This window comes from Bufo bufo, chromosome 4, assembly GCF_905171765.1.
Source record: "Bufo bufo chromosome 4, aBufBuf1.1, whole genome shotgun sequence".
Classification (NCBI taxonomy): domain Eukaryota; kingdom Metazoa; phylum Chordata; class Amphibia; order Anura; family Bufonidae; genus Bufo; species Bufo bufo.
In genome coordinates this window covers 600,010,683-600,033,889 of record NC_053392.1, presented here as the reverse complement: position 1 = coordinate 600,033,889, position 23,207 = coordinate 600,010,683, and the positions used below count along the sequence as shown (strand labels likewise).

At 44.8% G+C, this 23,207-nt stretch overlaps 2 protein-coding genes across 2 annotated transcripts in view; both read left to right on the top strand.

The window, feature by feature from the left end:
• LOC120999331 (gastrula zinc finger protein XlCGF26.1-like) overlaps positions 1-23,207 on the top strand; it is a 1,147,325-nt gene that overhangs the window by 60,280 nt on the left and 1,063,838 nt on the right. The gene's annotated exons all lie outside the window — the stretch shown is intronic.
• Positions 42-3,129, top strand: LOC120999332 (gastrula zinc finger protein XlCGF71.1-like; the record flags this gene model as incomplete). Its single annotated transcript, XM_040430200.1, has 3 exons — positions 42-61; positions 1,713-1,863; positions 2,620-3,129. Coding segments are annotated over exons 1-3 (681 nt in total), but the record flags the coding sequence as incomplete, so codon positions are not given.

Below are 23,207 nucleotides of genomic sequence, written 5' to 3'. Positions count from 1 at the left end.
TGTGATCCAGGCAAATCCAGGCCTCCATTTGAAGTCCGAGAATGCCTGCAACACAGATTCAGTATCCCTGAGAAAGCCTGGAATTTGTAAAATAAGCGGTTGTAGCAGAGAATCGATCCACTCTGAAAGTCTCTCGGAGAAAGAACCGATTCCTGCCACTATAGGACGTAAGGGAGGAGGAAAGACTCCCTTATGCACTTTCGGAAGTGTGTGAAAACTCGACACAATGGGATGTTGTACATAGATGTAGTCATACTCCTTTTTAGTGAGAAAGCCCTTTTCTAATCCCAAAGTCGGAATGCTGACCATTTTGGACTGAAAAGGGAGGAGAGGGTTGCCAGATAGAGATTTATAGGTGTCAGGGTCATTTAACATGGATAATACCTCCGGTGTCTGCAGCTCCTTCTTTTGTACTGGGCGGAGTTTTTGTATTAGGGTTGTCCCTTGCTGCAGCGCTGGCCAGCGCTGCAGCAAGGGACACGCCTAATACAAAAAATCCGTCCAGTACAACAGAGGGAGCTGCAGACACCGGAGCCTATACCGGGCGAACGGAGCGGTGCCCAGACATACTAGTAAGTGCAGGGGGACCCCTGGGCGCCGCTCTGCCCACTGATATAGTTCGTTTTTACTTTTTAAACTAGTGAAAGGTCCTCTTTAAGTGAGGATATTTTGGCATTATTGGGGTCATCTTGCCTAGTTCGAGATTCCTGTAGGAAATTCACATGAATCAGTTCCTGAAAACTCATACTTGATTGCAACTGAACATGGCCCTGGGAATTAGCATTAGTACAAGAAGCATAACCATCAGTTTCGACAGTAGGATCGGACACACAAGTTTATAATTAAATTTTGCGCCATGACTTGTAATTTGAATGGATTTTTGTTATATAGAAATGTTATAAATTAGCAATATAATTTTACGGTTCTATTATTTAAAAATTATAAAACTTAGATTTATTCTTGACAGAGGACTGTACCAGGAGCTCAGACAAACATTTGATGTCAGATTTTAGAACAGATGAGTGTGGTGTCACAGAAGATACACATGAAGAGCATGCCATTATCTCGGATGTATCCTCAGCCTTTCACAGCAAAGATCTATTATCTGATCTTTTGGATGGATTTCAATCTTCTGATTCATCACAGACTGTTAAGCAAAATAAAATCCACAGAAGAAGTGTTAAACATCAAAGAAGTCACACAGGGGAGAATGCGCTTTCATGCTCAGAATGTGGGAAATGTTGTAAATTTAAATCAGATCTTATTAGACATCAGAGAACTCACACAGGGGACAAGCCATTTTCATGTTCAGAATGTGAAAAACATTTTAACTTAAAATCACATCTTGTTAGACATCAGAGAACTCACACAGGGGAGAAGCCATTTTCATGTTCAGAATGTGAAAAACATTTTAACTTTAAATCACAACTTGTTAGACATCAGAGAATTCACACAGGAGCAAAGCCATTTTCTTGTTTAGAATGTGGGAAATGTTTTACTGAAAAATCAACTCTTGTTGCACATGAGAAAACTCACACAGGGGAGAAGCCATTTTCATGTTCAGAATGTGAAAAACATTTTAACTTTAAATCAAATCTTGTTGCACATGAGAGAATTCACACAGGGGAGAAGCCATTTTCATGTTCAGAATGTGAAAAACATTTTCACTTTAAATCAAATCTTGTTAAACATCAGAGAAGTCACACAGGGGAGAAGCCATTTTCTTGTTTAGAATGTGGGAAATGTTTTATTGATAAATCAATTCTTGTTAAACATCAAAGAAGTCACACAGGGGAGAAGCCATTTTCTTGTTTAGAATGTGGGAAATGTTTTACTGATAAATCAACTCTTGTTAAACATCAAGTAAGTCACGCAGGGGAGAATGCTCTTTCATGCTCAGAATGTGGGAAATTTTTTAAATTTAAATCAGAGCTTATTATACATCAAAGAACTCACACAGGGGAGAAGCCATTTTCATGTTCAGAATGTGAAAAACATTTTAACTTAAAATCACATCTTGTTAGACATCAGAGAACTCACACAGGGGAGAAGCCATTTTCATGTTCAGAATGTGGGAAATGTTTTACTGATAAATCAACTCTTGTTGCACATGAGAGAATTCACACAGGGGAGAAGCCATTTTCATGTTCAGAATGTGAAAAACATTTTAACTTTAAATCAAATCTTGTTGCACATGAGAAAACTCACACAGGGGAGAAGCCATTTTCTTGTTTAGAATGTGGGAAATGTTTTAGTGATAAATCAAGTCTTGGTAAACATCAGAGAACTCACACAGGGGAGGAGCCATTTTCATGTTCAGAATGTGAAAAACATTTTAACTCTAAATCAAAACTTGTTAGACATCAGAGAACTCACACAGGGGAGAAGCCATTTTCATGTTCAGAATGTGAAAAATATTTCAACTGTAAATCACATCTTGTTAGACATCAGAGAATTCACACAGGGGAGAAGCCATTTTCATGTTCAGAATGTGGGAAATGTTTTAGGGATAAATGGTATCTTCTTAACCATCAGATAATTCACACAGGGGAGAAGCCATTTTCTTGTTTAGAATGTGGGAAATCTTTCATATATAAATCAAAACTAGTTGCACATCAGAGAATTCACACAGGGGAGAAGCCATTTTCTTGTTTAGAATGTGGGAAATGTTTTATTGATAAATCATTTCTTGTTACACATCAGAGAAGTCACACAGGGGAGAATACATTTTCTTGTTTTGAATGTGGGAAATGTTTTACTCATAAATCACATCTTGTTGCACATGAGAGAATTCACACAGGGGAGAAGCCATTTTCATGTTCAGAATGTGAAAAACATTTTATCTCTAAATCAGAACTTGTTAGACATCAGAGAACTCACACAGGGGAGAAGCCATTTTTATGTTCAGAATGTGGGAAATGTTTTACTAATAAATCAACTCTTGTTGCACATGAGAGAATTCATACAGGGAAGAAGCCATTTTCATGTTCAGAATGTGAAAAACATTTCAACTGTAAATCATATCTTGTTGCACATGAGAGAACTCACACAGGGGAGAAGCCATTTTCATGTTCAGAATGTTTGAAATGTTTTACTAATAAATCAGCTCTTGTTAAACATCAGAGAATTCACACTGGAAAAAAAGCGATTTTAACGTTCAGAATGTGATACAGTAACTAGAGATGAGTGAACTTTAGAAAAATTCAATTCTGCAGCTTGGTCAAAGTTCAACAAGAAATTTGATTCATTCCAAATTAATTTATCATTAATCAGTATGTTAAAACCCTATTCAGCCTATCAATCAATGAGACCATTTTTAACGACACCTTAGACCAAAGTACACCCGTCTAACAGCCAATAAAAACGGTAATACGCTAGTGCAATATGGCCTTTTGGATTATAAAATAAAAATCACTCGCCTCATGCATTTGCTCACACAGGGGCTTGTCCGCTCCTCTCTTGATTAGAAAAATACCTGCTGAAGGACCTGGGCTTAGCGTGATGACTTCACCATGTGATCATGCTGGGAGAGCACAGTGACATCATCACATTGAGCGCAGGTCCTTCAACAGGTCTATTTTAGTCAAGAGAGGAGCGGACTGCCTCTGCGCAAGCTAGTGGATGAGGTGAGTACATTTCCGTTTTCTCTAATACAAAATACAATTCCAGTCGCCATTTTAGGAAAAATGATTCATTATCATAAAGCCCAAGGAAATTCGGCTTTGTTTAAAATCAGATTTTTCCTAAAATTCAGACCTGAATTCCACTTCGGATGGTTCGCTTCACTGAACACTAGTGGTAACCATAAAGAAGATCTTGTTAGACATCCGAGAATCCGCTATAAAATTTGCAGCGTTTATTTTTTGGCACAAATGATATGATAACTTTATTCATTATTTGATTATAGTGATACCAAATGCATAGTTTTTTAAAAAGCTTTACTACTGTTGCACAATAAAAACCTTAATTTTTTTTTAAAGTAGAAAATGTTTTTGCATCACCAAATCCCAAGATACACAACTTTTTTTTTTTTTTCCATGGAGTTGTGTGAAGGCTTGATTTTTGCGGGATGACTTGTAGTTTTCATTAGTTTTATTTTGGGGTACATATAGTGGCATTTTTTTTTCAGCGTTCTCTGTAAGGAATAAATGACATGATAATTTGTATAGTACAAGTCATTATGGATGTTGCAATACCAAATATGTGAAGATTTTATCTTTGCCTTCAGTACTTTTTTTAAGGGCTCATTCACACGACCATATGGTCGCCGTGCCCCTGTTGTGGACAGCAAATAGCGGGTCTGCAAAACAATGGCACCGGCCTTGTGAACTCTATATCACAGATGCAGACCCATTGACTTGAATGGGCATGCAATCCGTAAAATACGTCAAAAGATAGGACGTGTCCTATTTTCTGCGGAGCAGAGTCACTGATTGGAAGCCCACGGAAACACTCAGAAGCTCGTCCAAAGACTTTGGGGGTATGTGCTTCCACATCGTAAAAGATTGGACATGTCCTATCTTTTAATTTATTTTGCGGATCTCGGACCTATTCAAGTCAATGGGTCCGCACCACCATATCGACTTCACACAGCCAGTACCCATGTTTTGCAGACCGCTATTTGCAGTCCGCAACAGGGTCACGGCAACCATACATTCGTGTGAATGAGCCCTAGAGTCCACTAAATGTAATGCATGCGCTCAGGTCCTGAGTAATGTTAAGTGAAGTACTGTGTGAAACAAAGTACCGTATTTTTCGCTTTATAAGACGCACCTAGGTTTTTTAGAAGGAAATTAAGAAAATAAAATATTTTTAACCAGATGGTGTTGTTTTGGTGAGTTTTGAACTAATGGGGAATCTGTGGATGATACTGTAATTTGATTATAACCCCCATCATCTTAAAGAATACACTGATGTACTGTACATTGGTGTATTCTTAAGGATGAGGGGAGTTATAGTCACATTAAATATGAACACTGTCCAGGGACTGTACCAGTATTAGCTTTCGGGAACTGATATGACTACCGTATAACCCCCCCTCATCCATAGGAATCCACCTATATAGTGCAGTATATGGGTGGATTCCTATGGATGAGGGGGGTTATAGTCATATTTAAAATGAACACTGTCCAGGGACTGTTCTGTCGTTGACATGTCTATATTAAATATGACTATAACCCCCCTCATCCATAGGAATCCACTCATATACTGCAGTACATGGGTAGATTCCTATGGATGATGGGGGTTATAGTCATATTTGGCACACATTTTTTTTATTAGGGTACCGTATATTGCCCCTGAGCTGTCGTCACCAAGGGACTTAGGCAGCAATCTACTGTACCAGGACAGGGGAGAACTCAAAATGCGGGAGAAATGTAGGCAGTTGATTGGTGGAGGGGAGGCGGGGGAGCAGGACGCGCTCATCGGCAATCAGCTGGATGGCCAGCCAGCACAGAGGAGAAGGGTATCCTCCTGCTGCTTTGAGTGAAGGACGTGCGATCTGGTGGCAGTACAGCACATACAGAGAAGCCGCCAGTCCGCCCAACGATAGTGAATGTAATGACTGGAAGCGCGGCTGCCGGCATCATTTAGCATTTAGTGAAGCCGCCAGTCCGCCCAACTGTCAGGTGCTGCTTAGTGCAGCGATGTATGCGCAGGCTGGAGGCTTCACTAAAAGCGAACTTGTGCTGCCAGCCTACGCTAAGTCCCACCTGCCCTCCCTCCCTCCAAGTCCCGTCCGTCCTCCCACAGTTTCATGGCAGCTCAGGAGCCGTTAGTGAGAGCTCCTGAGCTGCTGCAGCCTGCACATTTGGGGTCACCTTTCGTTTATAAGACGCACTGACTTTTTCCCTCCACTTTTGAGGGAAAAAAGTGCATCTTAAAAAGCGAAAAATACGTTAAATTACCCTGCGCTGTAATCAGGGCATCCGTCACATGATTCCCCCAGAACCTTCCGAGTTAAGGAAGAGTTGGTGGTCACTGTGTGTGCAAATTGTGAGGGGAGACTTCCACCATGGATCCAGGACGTTGTGGAATTTTTTAGGACACTTTGAGGGTCATTTATCAAAGAGAGTTTTTACTCTGGTTTTGATAGCCGCTACACTGCCGAAGGATGTGCCTAATTTATCACAAAACATACACTTCATCACCTAACTTAGGCGTATACTCTGGCAGTGTGCGTCTGAAGTGAAATTCTATTCCACTCTCTGAGTGGAGTAAATTTTAAACAACTTTTACACCTGAAATTAGTGTAAATGTTTGTGAATGTGCCAGGGCCAACTTGCCAGCCCGGCCATGCCCTAGTGACGAGGAGAGTGAAAAAATGTCTGAGTGATAAAGTATTGTCTTGACTTTCTTTACTCCAAAATCTGGCATATCGCTGTAAGTAAATTACCAATTTTTGTTTTTGAAAATGATCCTTTAATATTAACAATATTACACCACCGAGCCAAGCGAGGGAGTCTCCTTCCATCCATCTCATCGCTATATTTAGCTTTGCTAAGAAAAATGTTTTACAATTCACAGTTTGATTCCCATGCACCACTCCAAATGTTCAGTGTTTGACTTGGGAAGTTCTTTCACCAAAGCGTGCAGTACTCACGAGAGGAATCAGTGCACGGCAGCGGAATCGTTTGAACTTTCCAGGCAGATCTGCATAGGGAAACGTACCGACGCACCAGCTGCCTTGCTCGGGTCCCCGCTGTCATTATAAACTTTGAACCCACTGCTGGCTGCAGTGGTGACCTGCTGCCCTTGCATCATGGCAATTGGGCACATGATGTAAGATGAGCAGATCAATGTTATGGCTAGCAATTTGCTGCAAAGTGGCTTTTGGCAGCGGGGGACCTGAGCAAGGCAGCTAAGGCCAGAGAGTAAAAGAGTCGGGACCCAGTACCGAGTAAGTGTGCTCCCCTTTGCAGGTCTGCTTAGAAGAGGGGGCTGCCAAAAACAAAAAAGGCGCACAACCTTTTTAAAACCATCAACATTTCAGCCACAAAAGGCTGTTTTGGTTTTGCCATGAGGACAAACGAGGAAATTAACTCAAACACCAGCTTTGCGAAAAAAACTTTTTTTATACTTAAACGTGGTCATGAACGCAACCATAACTGCTGGTTACACACAGTTATGGCCTGTTCGCCCGCGAACACGTGTGAGGTGCCATCTTAACTGACAAGTCCGGCGAGGCACAGGTAAGTCCTTACCTGTGCCTGTGCACGAGCCGGTCTGAAATGAAATGTGGTCTCCGGGAGCAGGCAGTTCCAAGAACAGCCTCCGGGGGCCTTCATCGGGCTGTTCTCGGAACTGCCTGCACCCGGAGACCGCATTTCATTTCAGACCGGCTCGCGCACAGACAGGTAAGGACTTACCTGTGCCGCGCCGGACTTGTCAGTTAAGATGGCAGCTCGCACATGTTCGCGGGCGAACTGGCCATCACTGGTTACACACAAATAAATTTACTGAAAGGGCCACATGGTGGGCAAAAGTACAATAAAGGGGCCACAAGGTGGGCATTAGTACTGTGTGGTATCTGTGAGGGGTTAGCTCTTCTCCGGGGGTCATTCACACAAGTATCTTTGCCAGACACCAAGTTTAAGGTCCAAACATCGCTTTTATTTGGCACCTTAGCAAAACAAACATAAATCATACAAAATAAACACCTGCCCGGCTGGGCTCTAACTAAACAAAGTATATCCCTGACTCGCCTAAAGCATCGTTCACGGGGGACGTGGCCTAGCAGCGCATGGAGCAGGATGTATAAGCGCTGAGCTCCGCCACCAAGCCGCTACTTCAGCCGCCCTGAGCCTGCTACATTGCCCTCCTTATCGGTAAAAAACTACCCAAGAAGCCCTCACAAGGGGCCCTACCCCCCAGCGGACTTACCACGTCGGGGCACCCTTCAGGATTTCGTCCTGCGCTCCACCGCTTCTCCTGACAGGCCCGACGGCCCTTACCGCCGCGCTCCCACAGTGCTGCAGGACCCCAGGGGACCGCGATCCTCCTACAGACCGGACAACAGCGCTGGATGCGGGTCCCGGACAGGCTTCCCAGCATAGGGCCTCTTCAATGCCACCTGCGACCTAGGCCCAGCTGGGATTTTCAGCATCCAAGATGGCGCCCGCACATGCTGAGCCGGAGGAGTCCGGGGAGCCCCTCCCCCAGGTCTGTGCACAATTGCATTCCCCAGACCCCAGCAAACACCCTCACCCCGGCTCTTTTTCCCAACAGAAGGGGACCCCTGGAGGCATATATCACCTTGGCAGAGCCCTCTGTCACCCTTTCCTCCCTGCAAAACTGGAGGATGACATAGGAGCTACCCCCTCTATGCAGCGGTATGCTGCACCTACCCCGGCTCTTTCTCCACATTCTGGCCGCGAATCCCCCAGCGGCCCCTCCCATGTGGACTGGGCTCCCATACTCTCCCAACTGCCCACTAAAGGGGACTTCCAAGCCCTGGTCAATGAGGTCACCGCCAAATGCCGCTCCGAAATTTCAGCAGTCAGACGCGATCTGCACTCTATTGCCGCCCGGGTGGAATCCCTTGAGAAGGAACACGAATCTACACGGTCCTATGTGTCCCAACTCCATACCTCGGTGTCCTCACAGAATGCAGGTCTCCGCGAGTGACAGTGTCACGTAGAAGACCTAGATAACCGTGGATGGAGGAATAAAATCAGGGACCGTGGCCTCCCAGAATCCGTAGGGGAGGAGGATATACAGGGAATCCTGGACGAGCACTTCAACAAAATTATGGGGGACCCCCGTCCCGCACACTAAGTTGGACAGAGCCCTCCGACCCAAAGGGTCCACCCCCCATCCCAGGGACATTATATGCTGTGTTCATGATTTCACCTGGAAAGAGGCAATAATGGCGAAAGTCAGAAACTCTCGAATCCTGGACTTTCATGGGGCCCGGGTTCAGCTTTTTCAAGACCTGCCATGGATCACGCTGCAAAGCGTTGACACCTTCGCCCTTTACTGGACGCCCTGAGAGACACCCAAATCCCATACAGTTGGGGGTTTCCTTTCACCTTAAACGCCCGGATGAATGGCCGCACAGTGATATTGCGCACTCATGCTGACCTTCATCCATTTTGTGCTGCGCTGGACATACCAGTACCTAACCTATCTGACTGGGAGCTCATTACCTCCCTCCGGTCTACTCCTCTGGTTTGGCAGGATACAAGTGGACCCAAGCGACGCCAACTACCTTCACCCGTTGTGGGGTCTGCTGATCCTAGAAGAACACCTCCTGCATCCAGACTGGCATCCCTAGAAATCAGGGGAGCCACTCCTCATCGCTGAGGGACCCTCCTCTGTACCTGATTATTCACTGTTTGTTTACCCTTTACTTTAGGGCTCTTAATATACTCATATTTTGCTCAGGGCCCGGAATTACGTAATGGTGGCGTTACAGCCGTGTGTTGCTCACATCTGGTATTTTCTTATTATTGTTGTTGACCTGCTGGTTCTGTTCAGGTCCTCTCCCCCCCACCCTCCTGGGACGTGACTTGTTCGGTCCCCAGACAGTTGGGCTCAGTAAGTCCACCCTGCGGACTTTAGGTCCGGCTGGGTTGGTCCCTCCACAGACCAGTCTTATTGATTAGTTTTTTACTTATACAAATAAAGTCTCTTGACTGGTTTCCTTGTTTTTCTTTTGTGTAGTATTGTGGTGTCTGCGTCTCCCCACTCCCTATTGTTCCTAGAACCCCCTTCCTCTTTTATTTTACCCCACAGGGTACGGATTAGAGAAAGCTCCTTCTCCACCGTGAATATCTCCAGGTGCACAGCCCCTACCTACGAGGCGTGTAAGACACATTGTTACCCTTCATCACTACAATGGTCAGGTGTGTCACCTTGAACGTTAAGGGGCTGGGCTCCAATACCAAGAGACGCTTAGTTCTCCCAGAACTCCGCAATCTGAGGGCAGACGTGGCCTTCCTCCAGGAGACCCACTTCGACCAGACGGGTTCCTTTGCTTTTGCCAAACACCACTATCCACATACCTACGTAGCCAGCCATAGTCGCAGAAAAGCAGGTGTAGCCATACTATTATCGGCCGCCTGCCCCATTTCCATAACCTCCTCCCACTTAGACCCAGCAGGCTGCTATGTCATTTTAGAAGGATCATATCAGGGCTGCCCTATCATTCTTTGTACTGTATACGCCCCTAATACCTCCCAACTTCAGTTTGTGCGTCGGGTCCTCAGTAAACTTCAAGGACTATCACCGGCCGCGTGGATTTTGGGCGGGGACTTTAATATGCTTTTTTACGAAATCGCAGACTGGCAGTCCCTCCTCTCTGCCCCCCCACCTTTGACCCAGGTACGCCTGGCCTGGGATTTTTGTGCTGTGATCAGGAGATACGCCCTCTATGACCTATGGAGGGTAGACAACCCCACAAGTAGAACATTCACTTTCTACTCTCCCCTTGATAAATTGCACACCCGGATAGACTATTTTTTGGGCAATGCTATGACCCTCAAGATTATGAGCGATGTCTCCATCGGGCCTATCTCCTGGTCGGATCACGCCCCGGTCACCCTCACCCTTTCCTCCCAACTTAAGCCACAACGCTCCTGTTACTGGCGCTTAAACAATTCTCTATTGAAATTGCTGCTCACTCGAGAGGACATTGCAGGGTACATCCGCACGTTCTTTGGAGAAAAGGCTGGTTCGGCCTCATCCCAAGCTATGCTCTGGGAGGCCCACAAGGCCGTAGTCAGGGGCCAATGTGTTGCATTGGCATCATGACTCAAAAAGAACAGAACACTTAGAGTCCGGGAACTCACAGCAAAAATTTAGTCTCTACAGTCCCGACTGACCGAGCCTCTCCCTTCTCCGAGACCTTGTGGAGGCCCGAGCGAAATTAAAGGATATTGCAATGCACAATGTGGAACGTATGATGCTCTACTCAAAGCAGAAATTTTATGAGAAAGGTAATAAAGCACACACTATACTAGCCCATCAATTACGAGATACAGTCACCAAACGCACCCCACAAGCAGTGAAAGACTCTGCTGGCTGTCCCCAATATCACCCTGATGCGATTGCCCAATGTTTTCGCGACTATTATTCTAAGCTTTATAACCTCACTGACAAAAGTACGCATACATCCCCTATACTTCGTATCTGAAGTTATCTATCCTCTTGTAAATTACCTAAACTTACCCCTGAGGCGGTCACCTCCCTGAATGTCCCCATATCAACCAAAGAACTAGGAGAAGTGATCAAAGCCCTCCCAACAGGCAAATCCCCAGGACCTGATGGGTTCACAGACCTATACTACAAAACGCTTCTCCCAGAGCTTTCCTCCCATCTCCTGGCCTTGTTCAACTCTTTCCTGCAAGACTCTCCAATCCCACCGTCCATGCTGACATCTCATATTGTGGTCATTCCCAAGGCGGGTGAGGATCCTCAGGACTGCGCTAATCATAGACCGATAGCCCTTCTTAATGCAGACCTTAAGATCTTCACTCGTATCCTGGCCGCCCGCTTCAATGTATGGCTCCCCAGCCTGGTACACAAAGACCAAGTTGGGTTCATTCCCTACCGTCAAGTTGGAGATAACACTCGCCGGGTTGATAATTTAATTGACATAGCAACGCGCACCCTGACCCCCACAGTTATTTTGAGCCTTGATGCAGAAAATGCTTTCGATCGGCTAGATTGGTCTTTTTGTTTGAAACTCTCAACTCTATCACGGGGCCCTTTCTACACGCTTTTCTCAACCTTTATTCCACTAAACTACCCCTTAGCTCCTCTACCCCATTCAACATCTCCAACGGCACTCGTCAGGGCTGCCCGCTTTCGCCTCTTATATTCACCCTATGCATCGAACCTCTCGCGGCCCACATCCGATTGAATACTGAGGTCCAGGGACTTAAAGTGCGAGATAAGGAATTCAAGATTTCTCCGGACACAGATGACGTTCTCCTCACCTTAACCAACCCCCACGTCTCGTTACCTAATCTGCATAAGGCCCTAACCCACTATGGTGACCTCTCAGGTTATAATATTAACACTTCCAAGACAGAGGCCCTACCGGTCCTTATTCCCGCATAGGTTCTAACTCTACTCCAAAGCAATTTCTCATATCGATGGTCCGACACCAAACTGAAATATTTAGGGGTCCATATCACCCCCACATACACTTCACTGTACTCAAACAACTTCCCTCCCCTCTTCTTGTAAAATGGAAGCCCTTATATATGTCGATACTAGGCCGCGTAGCAGCGGTGAAAATGTCACTCCTCCCAAAACTATTGTATTACTTTGAGACCCTTCCAGTTAGAGTCCCCTTGTCAGAACTACGTACCCTTCAACAGGCGATTTTTAATTTTAGATGGCAAGGTAAACGCCATCGCATTCCCCGCAAGGTCATACTCACAGCCGCAAATAAAGGTGGCCTATCGATCCCTAATATCACCCATTACTATTGGGCTTCCCATCTACGTGTGTTCCCTTTTTGGGCGTCCCAACAGGCTTACACCAAATGGGTGGAGATTGAAAAACTCTGGATGGCTTCGGCCCATCCGAACGCCCTGTTGTGGCAGCAGGCTCTCGTCACCTCTTACACTACCCTTTTGGGGCCTACGGCCTTTACTAAACACATATGGGGCACCTGTCACGTGCAATTCGCTTTAGCTTCTCAACATTCTTCTATGACCTCTTTCCTTCTCAACCCAGCAATTCCCTCCAGCCTGAGTGCTCCTATGGTCCATGTCTGGTCGTTGTTGGGTCTCTTCCGCCTAGCGGATATTGTCGACTATAGCGATCTTATGTTAAAATCATTTGCACAACTCCAAGACCAATCAAACTTACCGACGACTGAGAGATTTTATTATCTCCAGATCCGTCGTTTTGTGAGCTCCATGTTCGGGTCGCTTAAGGTGTCACTTCCCATCCCATTTGAGCGTTTGTGTCGACAGGGCACAGGGACAAGGGGCCTGATCTCTCTCATTTATCGACTTTTGGCCGTATCCGCAGAGGGAGAAACCCCCCATCACACATACAGTTGTGTTCGAAATAGCAAACATCACTAACCTGATCAATCACTGATTTTGGTAGAAATTATATTTCTACATGGCAAATAATTTACTAGCAGGTGTAGTAGAGTAATAGAAACCCAACAGACCCAACAGTCATGCCATGCATGCTGCTGATTTTGTGTAATTGAATCACTAATTGAAAGGGGCATGTTCAAAATAATAGCAGTGTGGAGTTCAATTAGTGAGGTCGTTCATTCTTTGAAAAACAGGTGGCAATTATTGCCCTTATTTAAGGAAGAAAGGCAGCAAACACATGCTGGTTACAGTGAATTCCTCTCTGAAATTCAGAGGAAAATGGCTCGTTCCAGACATTGTTCAGAAGAACAGCGTACCTTGATTAAAAAGTTGATTGGAGAGGGGAAAACATATAATGAAGTGCAGAAAATGATACGCTGCTCAGCTAAAATGATCGCAAATGCTTTAAAATGGCAACCAAAACCTGAAAGACGTGGAAGAAAGCAAAAAACTATCATTCAAATGGATAGAAGAATAGCCAAAATGGCAAGGACTCAGCCAACATTCAGCTCCAGGAAGATCAAAGAAGGTCTAAAGTTACCTGTGAGTACTGTTACAATTAGAAGACACCTATGTGAAGCCAAGCTATCTGCAAGAAGCACCCGCAAAGTCCCACTGTTGAAAAAAAGACATTTGCTGAAGAGGTTACAATTTACCAAAGAGCACATTGACTTGCCTAAAGAGACATTTTGTGGACTGATGAAAGTAAGATTGTTCTTTTTGGGTCTAGTGGCTGGAGACGACCCCCAAACACTGAATTCAAGCCACAGTACACTGTGAAGACAGTGAAGCATGGTGGAGAAAGCATCATAGTAGGTGGAGAGTCCTTAAAAATGATTTCAGGGATTTAGGGCAAAAGCTTAGGGGAAGGACCTCAAAGGTAGTATTTTCCGAAATACTACCGGTACCACGGGCCACACAAGAAAGGCAGCGGGAGATTAGGGAAATTAACAAGTGGCTCAAGAACTGGTGTAGGATGGAGGGGTTTGGGTTCCTGGAGAACTGGGCCGACTTCGCTGTCGGCTACAGCCTCTATCGTAGGGACGGGCTGCACCTCAATGGGGAAGGAGCAGCTGTGTTGGGGAAGAAGATGGCTAGAAGGTTGGAGGAGTGTTTAAACTAGGGACTGGGGGGGAGGGTAATTACACTATAGAAGGGGAAGATAGTGCAGATAGAGACCGGGGGCAAGGTAGTGGGACTGGGGGAGAAATGGAAGGAGGGACAAGAACAGTTCAGAAGGAAAGGTGTAGGGTAAAAAATATACATAAACCTCTCATATGTATGTATACTAATGCCAGAAGTCTGACTAATAAAACTGGTGAACTGGAATTAGTGATGTGTGAGGAGGACTATGACATAGTGGGAATAACTGAGACATGGCTGGATGATAGCTATGACTGGGCAGTTAATGTACAAGGTTACAGTCTGTTCAGAAAGGATCGTCAAAACCGGAGAGGTGGAGGGGTCTGCCTTTATGTAAAATCTTGTCTAAAGCCCACACTCCGTGAAGATATAAGTGAGGGACATGAACATGTGGAGTCACTGTGGGTAGAGATACATGGAGCTAAAAACAACAATAAATTACTAATAGGAGTCTACTATAAACCACCTAATATACCAGAGTCCACAGAAAATCTACTACTAAACGAGATAGACAAGGCGGCAAATCATAATGAGGTGGTTATTATGGGGGACTTCAACTACCCAGATATAGACTGGGAAACTGAAACTTGTATATCTCATAAAGGAAACAGATTCTTGGCAATAACCAAAGACCATTATCTCTCCCAACTGGTTCAGGACCCGACTAGAGGGACGGCCATACTGGACTTAATATTAACCAATAGACCTGACAGAACAACAGACGTGCAGGTTGGGGGACACCTGGGAAATAGTGACCATAAAGTAATAACCTTCCAATTATCATTCAAAAGAGCGTTTCTACAGGGAGAAACAAAAATACCAAACTTCAAAAAAGCTAAATTTAGCCAACTAAGAGAGGCCATAGGCCTAACTAACTGGGACAAAGTCCTCAAAAATAAAAATACAGCCAAAAAATGGGATATCTTTAAAAACATCCTAAAATCTCATTGTGAGAGGTACATACCGTATGGGAATAAAAGGTTAAGGAACAAAAAGAAACCAATGTGGATAAACAGAACTGTAAAGAAAGCAATAAATGACAAAAAGAAAGCATATAAAACCCTAAAACAGGAGGGTAGCACGGAAGCACTGAAAAACTATAAGGAAAAAAACAGAACATGTAAAAAACAAATAAAAGCGGCCAAACTAGAGACCGAGAGATTAATTGCCAAACAGAGTAAAACTAACCCTAAAATGTTCTTCAATTATATAAATGTTAAAAAGTATAAATCTGAAGGTGTCGGCCCTTTAAAGAGTAATGAGGGGGGAGTCGCAGAGAGCGACGAGGAGAAAGCAAAGCTGTTAAATATTTTTTTCTCCAGTGTATTCACTGAGGAAAATAAACTGTCAGATGAAATGCTGAATGCTGAAATAAATTCGCCATTAAAAGTGTCCTGTCTGACCCAGGAAGAAGTACAACAGCGACTTAAAAAAATCAAAATAGACAAATCGCCAGGACCGGATGGCATACACCCCCGTATCCTAAGGGAATTAAGTAATGTCATAGCCAGACCCTTATTTCTGATATTTGCGGACTCTGTACTGACAGGGAATGTCCCACAGGATTGGCGCATGGCAAATGTGGTGCCAATATTCAAAAAGGGTCCAAAAACAGAGCCTGGAAACTATAGGCCGGTAAGTTTAACATCTGTTGTGGGTAAACTGTTTGAAGGTTTTCTGAGAGATGCTATGTTAGAGCATCTTATCGGAAATAAGCAAATAACGCCATATCAGCATGGCTTCGTGAGGGATCGGTCATGTCAAACTAATTTAATCAGTTTCTATGAGGAGGTAAGTACTAGACTTGACAGCGGCGAATCAATGGATGTCGTGTATCTGGACTTCTCCAAAGCATTTGACACTGTACCTCATAAAAGGTTAGTATATAAAATGAGAATGCTCGGACTCGGAGAAAACGTCTGTAAGTGGGTAAGTAACTGGCTCAATGATAGAAAACAGAGGGTGGTTATTAACGGTACATACTCAGATTGGGTCACTGTCACTAGTGGAGTACCTCAGGGGTCAGTACTGGGCCCTATTCTCTTCAATATATTTATTAATGATCTTGTAGAAGGCTTGCATAGTAAAATATCAATTTTCGCAGATGACACTAAACTGTGTAAAGTAATTAACACTGAAGAGGACAGTATACTACTACAGAGGGATCTGGATAGATTGGAGGCTTGGGCAGATAAGTGGCAGATGAGGTTTAACACTGAGAAATGTAAAGTTATGCACATGGGAAGGAATAATGCAAGTCACCCGTACATACTAAATGGTAAAACACTCGGTAACACTGACATGGAAAAGGATCTAGGAATTTTAATAAACAGCAAACTAAGCTGCAAAAAACAGTGTCAGGCAGCGGCTGCCAAGGCCAATAAGATAATGGGTTGCATCAAAAGGGGCATAGATGCCCGTGATGAGAACATATTCCTACTACTTTACAAATCACTGGTCAGACCACACATGGAGTACTGTGTACAGTTCTGGGCTCCTGTAAACAAGGCAGACATAGCAGAGCTGGAGAGGGTCCAGAGGAGGGCAACTAAAGTAATAACTGGAATGGGGCAACTACAGTATCCTGAAAGATTATCAAAATTAGGGTTATTCACGTTAGAAAAAAGACGACTGAGGGGAGATCTAATTACTATGTATAAATATATCAGGGGGCAGTACAGAGATCTATCCCATCATCTATTTATCCCCAGGACTGTGACTGTGACGAGGGGACATCCTCTGCGTTTGGAGGAAAGAAGGTTTGTACACAAACATAGAAAAGGGTTCTTTACGGTAAGAGCAGTGAGACTATGGAACTCTCTGCCTGAGGAGGTGGTGATGGTGAGTACAATAAAGGAATTCAAGAGGGGCCTGGATGTATTTCTGGAGTGTAATAATATTACAGGCTATAGCTACTAGAGAGGGGTCGTTGATCCAGGGAGTTATTCTGATTGCCTGATTGGAGTCGGGAAGGAATTTTTTATTCCCCTAAAGTGAGGAAAATTGGCTTCTACCTCACAGGGTTTTTTTGCCTTCCTCTGGATCAACTTGTAGGATGACAGGCCGAACTGGATGGACAAATGTCTTTTTTCGGCCTTATGTACTATGTTACTATGTTACTATGTATGATATGGGGATGTTTCTCATACTACGGTGTTGGGCCTATTTATCACATACCAGGGATCATGGATCAGTTTGAATACATCAGAATACTTGAAGAGGTCATGCTGCCTTATGCTGAAGAGGAAATGCCCTTGAAATGGGTGTTTCAACAAGACAACGACCCCAAACACACCAGGCTTCCAGTATCCGTAGTTTCAGGTGCTGCACATCTCGTATCTTCACAGCATAGACAATTGCCTTCAGATGACTCCAAAGATAAAAGTCTAAGGGGGTCAGATCGGGAGACCTTGGGGGCCATTCAACTGGCCCACGACGACCAATCCACTTTCCAGGAAACTGTTCATCTAGGAATGCTCGGACCTGACACCCATAATGTGGTGGTGCACCCTCTTGCTGGAAAAACTCAGGGAACGTGCCAGCTTCAGTGCATAAAGAGGGAAACACATCATCATGTAGCAATTTCGCATATCCAGTGGCCTTGAAGTTTCCATTGATGAAGAATGGCCCCACTATCTTTGTACCCCATATACCACACCATACCATCAATTTTTTTATTCCAACAGTCTTGGAGGGATCTATCCAATGTGGGTTAGTGTCAGACCAATAGCGGTGGTTTTGTTTGTTAACTTCACCATTCACATAAAAGTTTGCCTCATCACTGAACAAAATCTTCTACGTAAACTGAGGGTCCTGTTCCAATTTTTGTTTGCCCATTCTGAAAATTCAGTGCTCCGATCTGGGTCATCCTCGTTGAGATGCTACAGTAGCTGGAGTTTGTAAGGGTGCCATTTGTGAGTAGCTAATATCCGCCGAAGGGATGTTCGACTAATGCCACTCTCCAGTGACATGAGGCGAGTGCTACGCTGTGGGCTCTTGCTGAATGAAGCTAGGACAGCCACTGATGTTTCTTCATTACAGACAGATTTCATGCGTCCACATTTTGGCAAATCCAACACTGAACCAGTTTCACTAAACTTAGCAAGCAGTTTGCTAACTGTAGCATGGGAGATGGGTGGTTTCGTAAAGTGTCTTGCATTGAAATCTGCTGCAATGACCCGGTTACTGCGTTCACCAGACATCAACACAATTTCTATCCGCTCCTCACGTGTTAACCTCGGCGACATGTCAATGGCTGTAAACAAAGAGAAACTTGTAAATAACTCATGAAAGAATAAAGTTACGTTAAAACCAAGCACACCATTGTTTTTCGTGTGAAATTCCCAATAATTTTGATGTGTCACATGACCCTCTTCCTATTGAAAAAACAAAAGTTGGATTCAAAATGGCCGACTTCAAAATGACCGCCATGGTCACCACCCATCTTCAAAAGTTTCCCCCCTCACATATACTAATGTGCCACAAACAGGAAGTTAATATCACCAACCATTCCCCTTTTATTAAGGTGTATCCATATAAATGGCCCACCCTGTATAAGCTGTTAATTCACTGGTACCATACCCCTGCACTCCTACACTCCATAAACCCCCACTATTCCATCGGTCTGCTGGCGATGCTTGAACGATGTGGGCTTCTTATACCATGTGTTCTAGACGTGCACCGGCTCCGGCATCACTCCGTTCTGGGTTGAGGTGAGCAATGTGGCCCACTCTCTTTTTGGTATTCAAATACCCCTAGACCCAAAGGTATACTTGCTCAACCTCACACCCCCAAGGCTGAATAAGCATTCCTCTAGATTGTTCCTTTCGCTTTGCACAGCTGCTGTCTCCTTCCCCTAGACTGGGAGCCCCACCCAAGTCCAGCAACAGGATTAAATAGCATCCCTGGACATGGGCATATTCCAAAATCCCGGACTGGAGCATGGGGAACAGGCACCCACCCAACACATTGCCTGTTCCCAGTAAAAGCCCGCCCCGGACTAGCTGGAGCCAGCTAAGCTAACTATCTTGGTGTCCACCAACTAACTTGGTGGCCACCTATATCTAGGGCCTTTACTCCACCAAGGCCGGGCCCCTTGGTGACACCCTCCTGGTGCAAACAACACCCCTTTTTCATGCTTCCCCGGGACTTTACTGCACCCATCACTATTCACATTGCAACATATCCTCCCCCCTTAAAGTGCATGAAATCCATCAACAACAAATGGAGAACTAGAATACTTATCATTAAGGTAGCATAGTGGGGGTATGCGTGGTGGTCAGGAAACAAGCCCAACGCGTATCGCCAGGCTCTGCTGGCTTCCTCAGGGGTGCCTGTTCCTAAGTGACACATAGACTAATATATATATGCATAGTAATCAATAATAATAATTTTCACCTGTGTCATGGGCGTTCATGTGGAGCATTAAGATGGTGACCCCCCACTCTCGTGGGGGAGGAGGGAGGAGGAGGAGAGGAGGCTTGATACTTTTTTTTGAAGGATCGGCATGGCAGCTAATAGACGTCCACTCATGCGTGCATCCGAGCCAGCGCGTACTGCGTTCCAAATAGCGGAAACGGCAGATCGCGCAGGCTCAGGAGGCAACTGCTGCGTGTCATGTGCCGGAAACCACATGGCAAGGTTGAGGCGCAGTGTGCGCATATAAAGAAAACCCTGTGGGTGAGGGGACAGAGCGGAAAAGAGAAGGGGACAAACAAATAGGAATAATTAACATATGTTGACAATATTATACAGAAAGATAAGGGGGCAGACCTACATCTGGATTCACATATAACACTAGCCAATATATTAAAATAGTTTATTTAACAATTAGAGCAAATAAGGTACCTAATTAATCACACTAAAATAACATAAAACACAGTGGTTAAAATAATATCACACAAAGCCACACTATGGAATTAGTTGGTGGTTGGATCGCAAGCCTCAGTCTCAAATTCAATATCTGGATCCAAGAATTTAAGTTTCAACCAACAAAATAGCGCGTGCAGTTTTCCAATGGTCTGCGGTATACCTGCGGTTTATTCAATATAATGAATTACTGAATAAGACAGTCTCTTAGTTTGCGGTATATAGTTCCTCACCTCTTTTAACAGTTACAACCTTGCTGTGATAAATTGCAACAAGTTACTCACTGTTTGTCAGCAATGGAGTGTTCGTCTTTCTGTGCTTAACGTGGCATCCCATCAGCACATGTGATCTTACCTCCGATCAGCTTTAAAACAGTTTTTAAGCTAGGAAACAGTCCGCTTTAACGCCGGGGTCAATATGTGATTAGACCCGCTTTATAATCCGGCGTACCTTTGTGTCTTTTTGTGCAAGACAAAACAGGACTTTCGTTTCTTTTGCTGTAGATGTTTGGATATTGTTGCAAATCCCAAGATTTGGAGGTATGCTGCGGTTTTTCTTCTTAGTTTAGAGACTTGTGTACACCAGACGCATTTCGGAGTTAGCAGGACTCCTTCCTCAGTGGTCAAGTCTCCTTTGTTATGTGGCAGTTTATATAGGCATGGATCCATTTCCCTATTTGGGGCTGTTACATGATTTTGTAGAGAAACAAAAACTGTGAATCTGGCCTGGCCAATCATTTAACCTTTTAATCGTGGTGTTGTATAAAAATACCTGTTTAAAAATATCATTTTTTTTTTTTTTCATATTCTTTATTTCTATTTTGCAAAAAAAAACAAAATTATTGCATGTTGATTCACATACATTAGAAAAATAAGGTCGGAGCCATGCCGACAGATAATCAAGAAGCACAATCCAACAACACTCTAGCAATTACAAACACATATGTCTGTGTATGATACGCAGCCTGCGATGACATTAGAGCACCTCGATTCATCTGACAAGAAGCAAACAAAACTCAAAAGGCCAGAAATGACGTGGCCTCAGCATGAAAATAAAAACTCGACAAACAACAGGAACGGAGGGAGCACTGGACAAAGACACACTGGGAAAATTGGGGAACAAAGGGGTAAGGAAGCAGGGGGGGTTAGTGAAGCGTACGAGAGTGTCCAGACGACACCATCAAGCCAGCAAGTTCCGATACTCCGAGGAGTCTTGAAAAGTGAACCAAGGGGACCAAGTAGCGACAAAAGCTCTGTTACCACCTTTCAGAGAGGCTGTGAGTTCCTCCATTCTCCGTATCTCTTCAACAATCTGAATCCACATTCCCATAGAGGGAGGAGAGACAGACTTCCACTTCGCAGGGATACAAGACCTAGCTGCTATAACCAGGTGACGCAAGCAGGATCGCCAAAATAGGTTCAACGGTACATCCGAAAGAAAAAGTAAAAAAAAACTCTGGTATGTTAGGAATCGGAAAGGAGAAGATGGAAGCCAGGGCCTTATGAATTGATTCTCAGAAAGGTTTGATTTTGTCACATTGCCAGAAAATATGTAGAAGCGAACCTTGGTGGGAGTCGCATCGCCAGCATAGAGGAGATGCCGACGGGAACATTCTCTGAAGACGGGTTGGAACATAGTACCATCTCGATAACAATTTGTAACTGGCCTCCTGATATTTACTGGCAATGGATGATTTATGAGCAAGTTGGAGAATTTTAAGCCACTGGTCGGAGGAGATATCCTTCTGCAAGTCCTGTGCCCATTTGGCGGAGTAAGAAGGGAGATAGTCCGACCCCGGCGTTACCAATGCCTTGTATAATTCTGAGAGGGAGTGACGATAAAGACCTAAACCAACGCATGTCTTTTCAAAAGGAGTGAGAGCCCTATCAAACCCCTGAGTGGAAGGGATAGAGGAAAGGAAGTGGTGCAGCTGTCTGACACCTGCCGCCCAATCTCCATTGTGCAAACGGGCCCCCCGAGCTACCCGCCGGGAAGTCCGGATGTCCCAGGACAGGGAACATCGGAGAAGGCGTAGGGGAGATTGTAGAGATCTGTTGGTACTTACAGAATTGAGTCAGGGTAGGGCCTATGAGAGGAGAGGACACTAGGAACTTTCCTATCTGTCCATGGCAGAAGGGCCAGAGGGGTCCGGGATGAAAATTGCTCAATGGAGATCCATTGTTTGAACGGGGTGTGTCGGCACCAGTCTACCACTCGTTGAGACATAGAGGCTGCGTAATACTTCCTTAGGTCAGGGATCCCTAGACCCCCCCTTTCCTTTGGCACATGCAGTAAGGATCTAGACAGTCTAGAACTCTTCCCGGCCCAAAGAAATTTAAAGAGGTCATGATGTGCAGTAGAAAAGAAACTGCCCGGAATGTGGATGGGGAGGGTCTGGAACAGGTATAGTAGGCGTGGAAGGACATTCATCTTAAAAATGGCACACCTGCCAAACCACATATAGAGGCCTTTGGACCACCTCTTGAGGTCTTCACTGATCCAACTCAAGAGGGGGGTAAAATTCCTTGAGAACAGCTCCCGTAGATCCTTGGGAATCATCGTGCCCAGGTATTTAATGGCACCTGTCGTCCAGCGGAAAGGCAAGGAGCCCGCCAGTTCGGCTTCAAGAGAGGACGGAATGGAGACATTAAGCGCTTCAGACTTCTGTAAGTTAATTTTCAGATTGGACAAGTTATGGAATTCTTTGAATTCCTCAATTAGGTTGGGAAAGGTGATCCGAGGTTTGGTAATCATAAACATCAGGTCATCTGCGTAGGCTGCTATCTTAAACTCCTGTCCTCCCACAATCAAACCCGAGATGTCAGGGTTTTTCCTGATAGTCCTCAGAAGTGGTTCTAGAGTGAGGATAAAAATTAAAGGGGATAGAGGACAACCCTGGCGCGTGCCATTCCTGATCTCGAAGGGAGGCGAGAGGACACCGTTAACCTTTGTGGCTGCCGAGGGAGAGGAGTATAGGGAACGGATCCATGCTAATAGAGAACCCTCCACACCCACATGGTTAAGTACTGAAAATAACCAGGGCCATCCCACCCAATCAAAAGCCTTTTCGGCATCCGTGGATAGGAGACATAGGCTGGAGCGTTGACTCTTGGCAAGATGTGCGCATGCGAC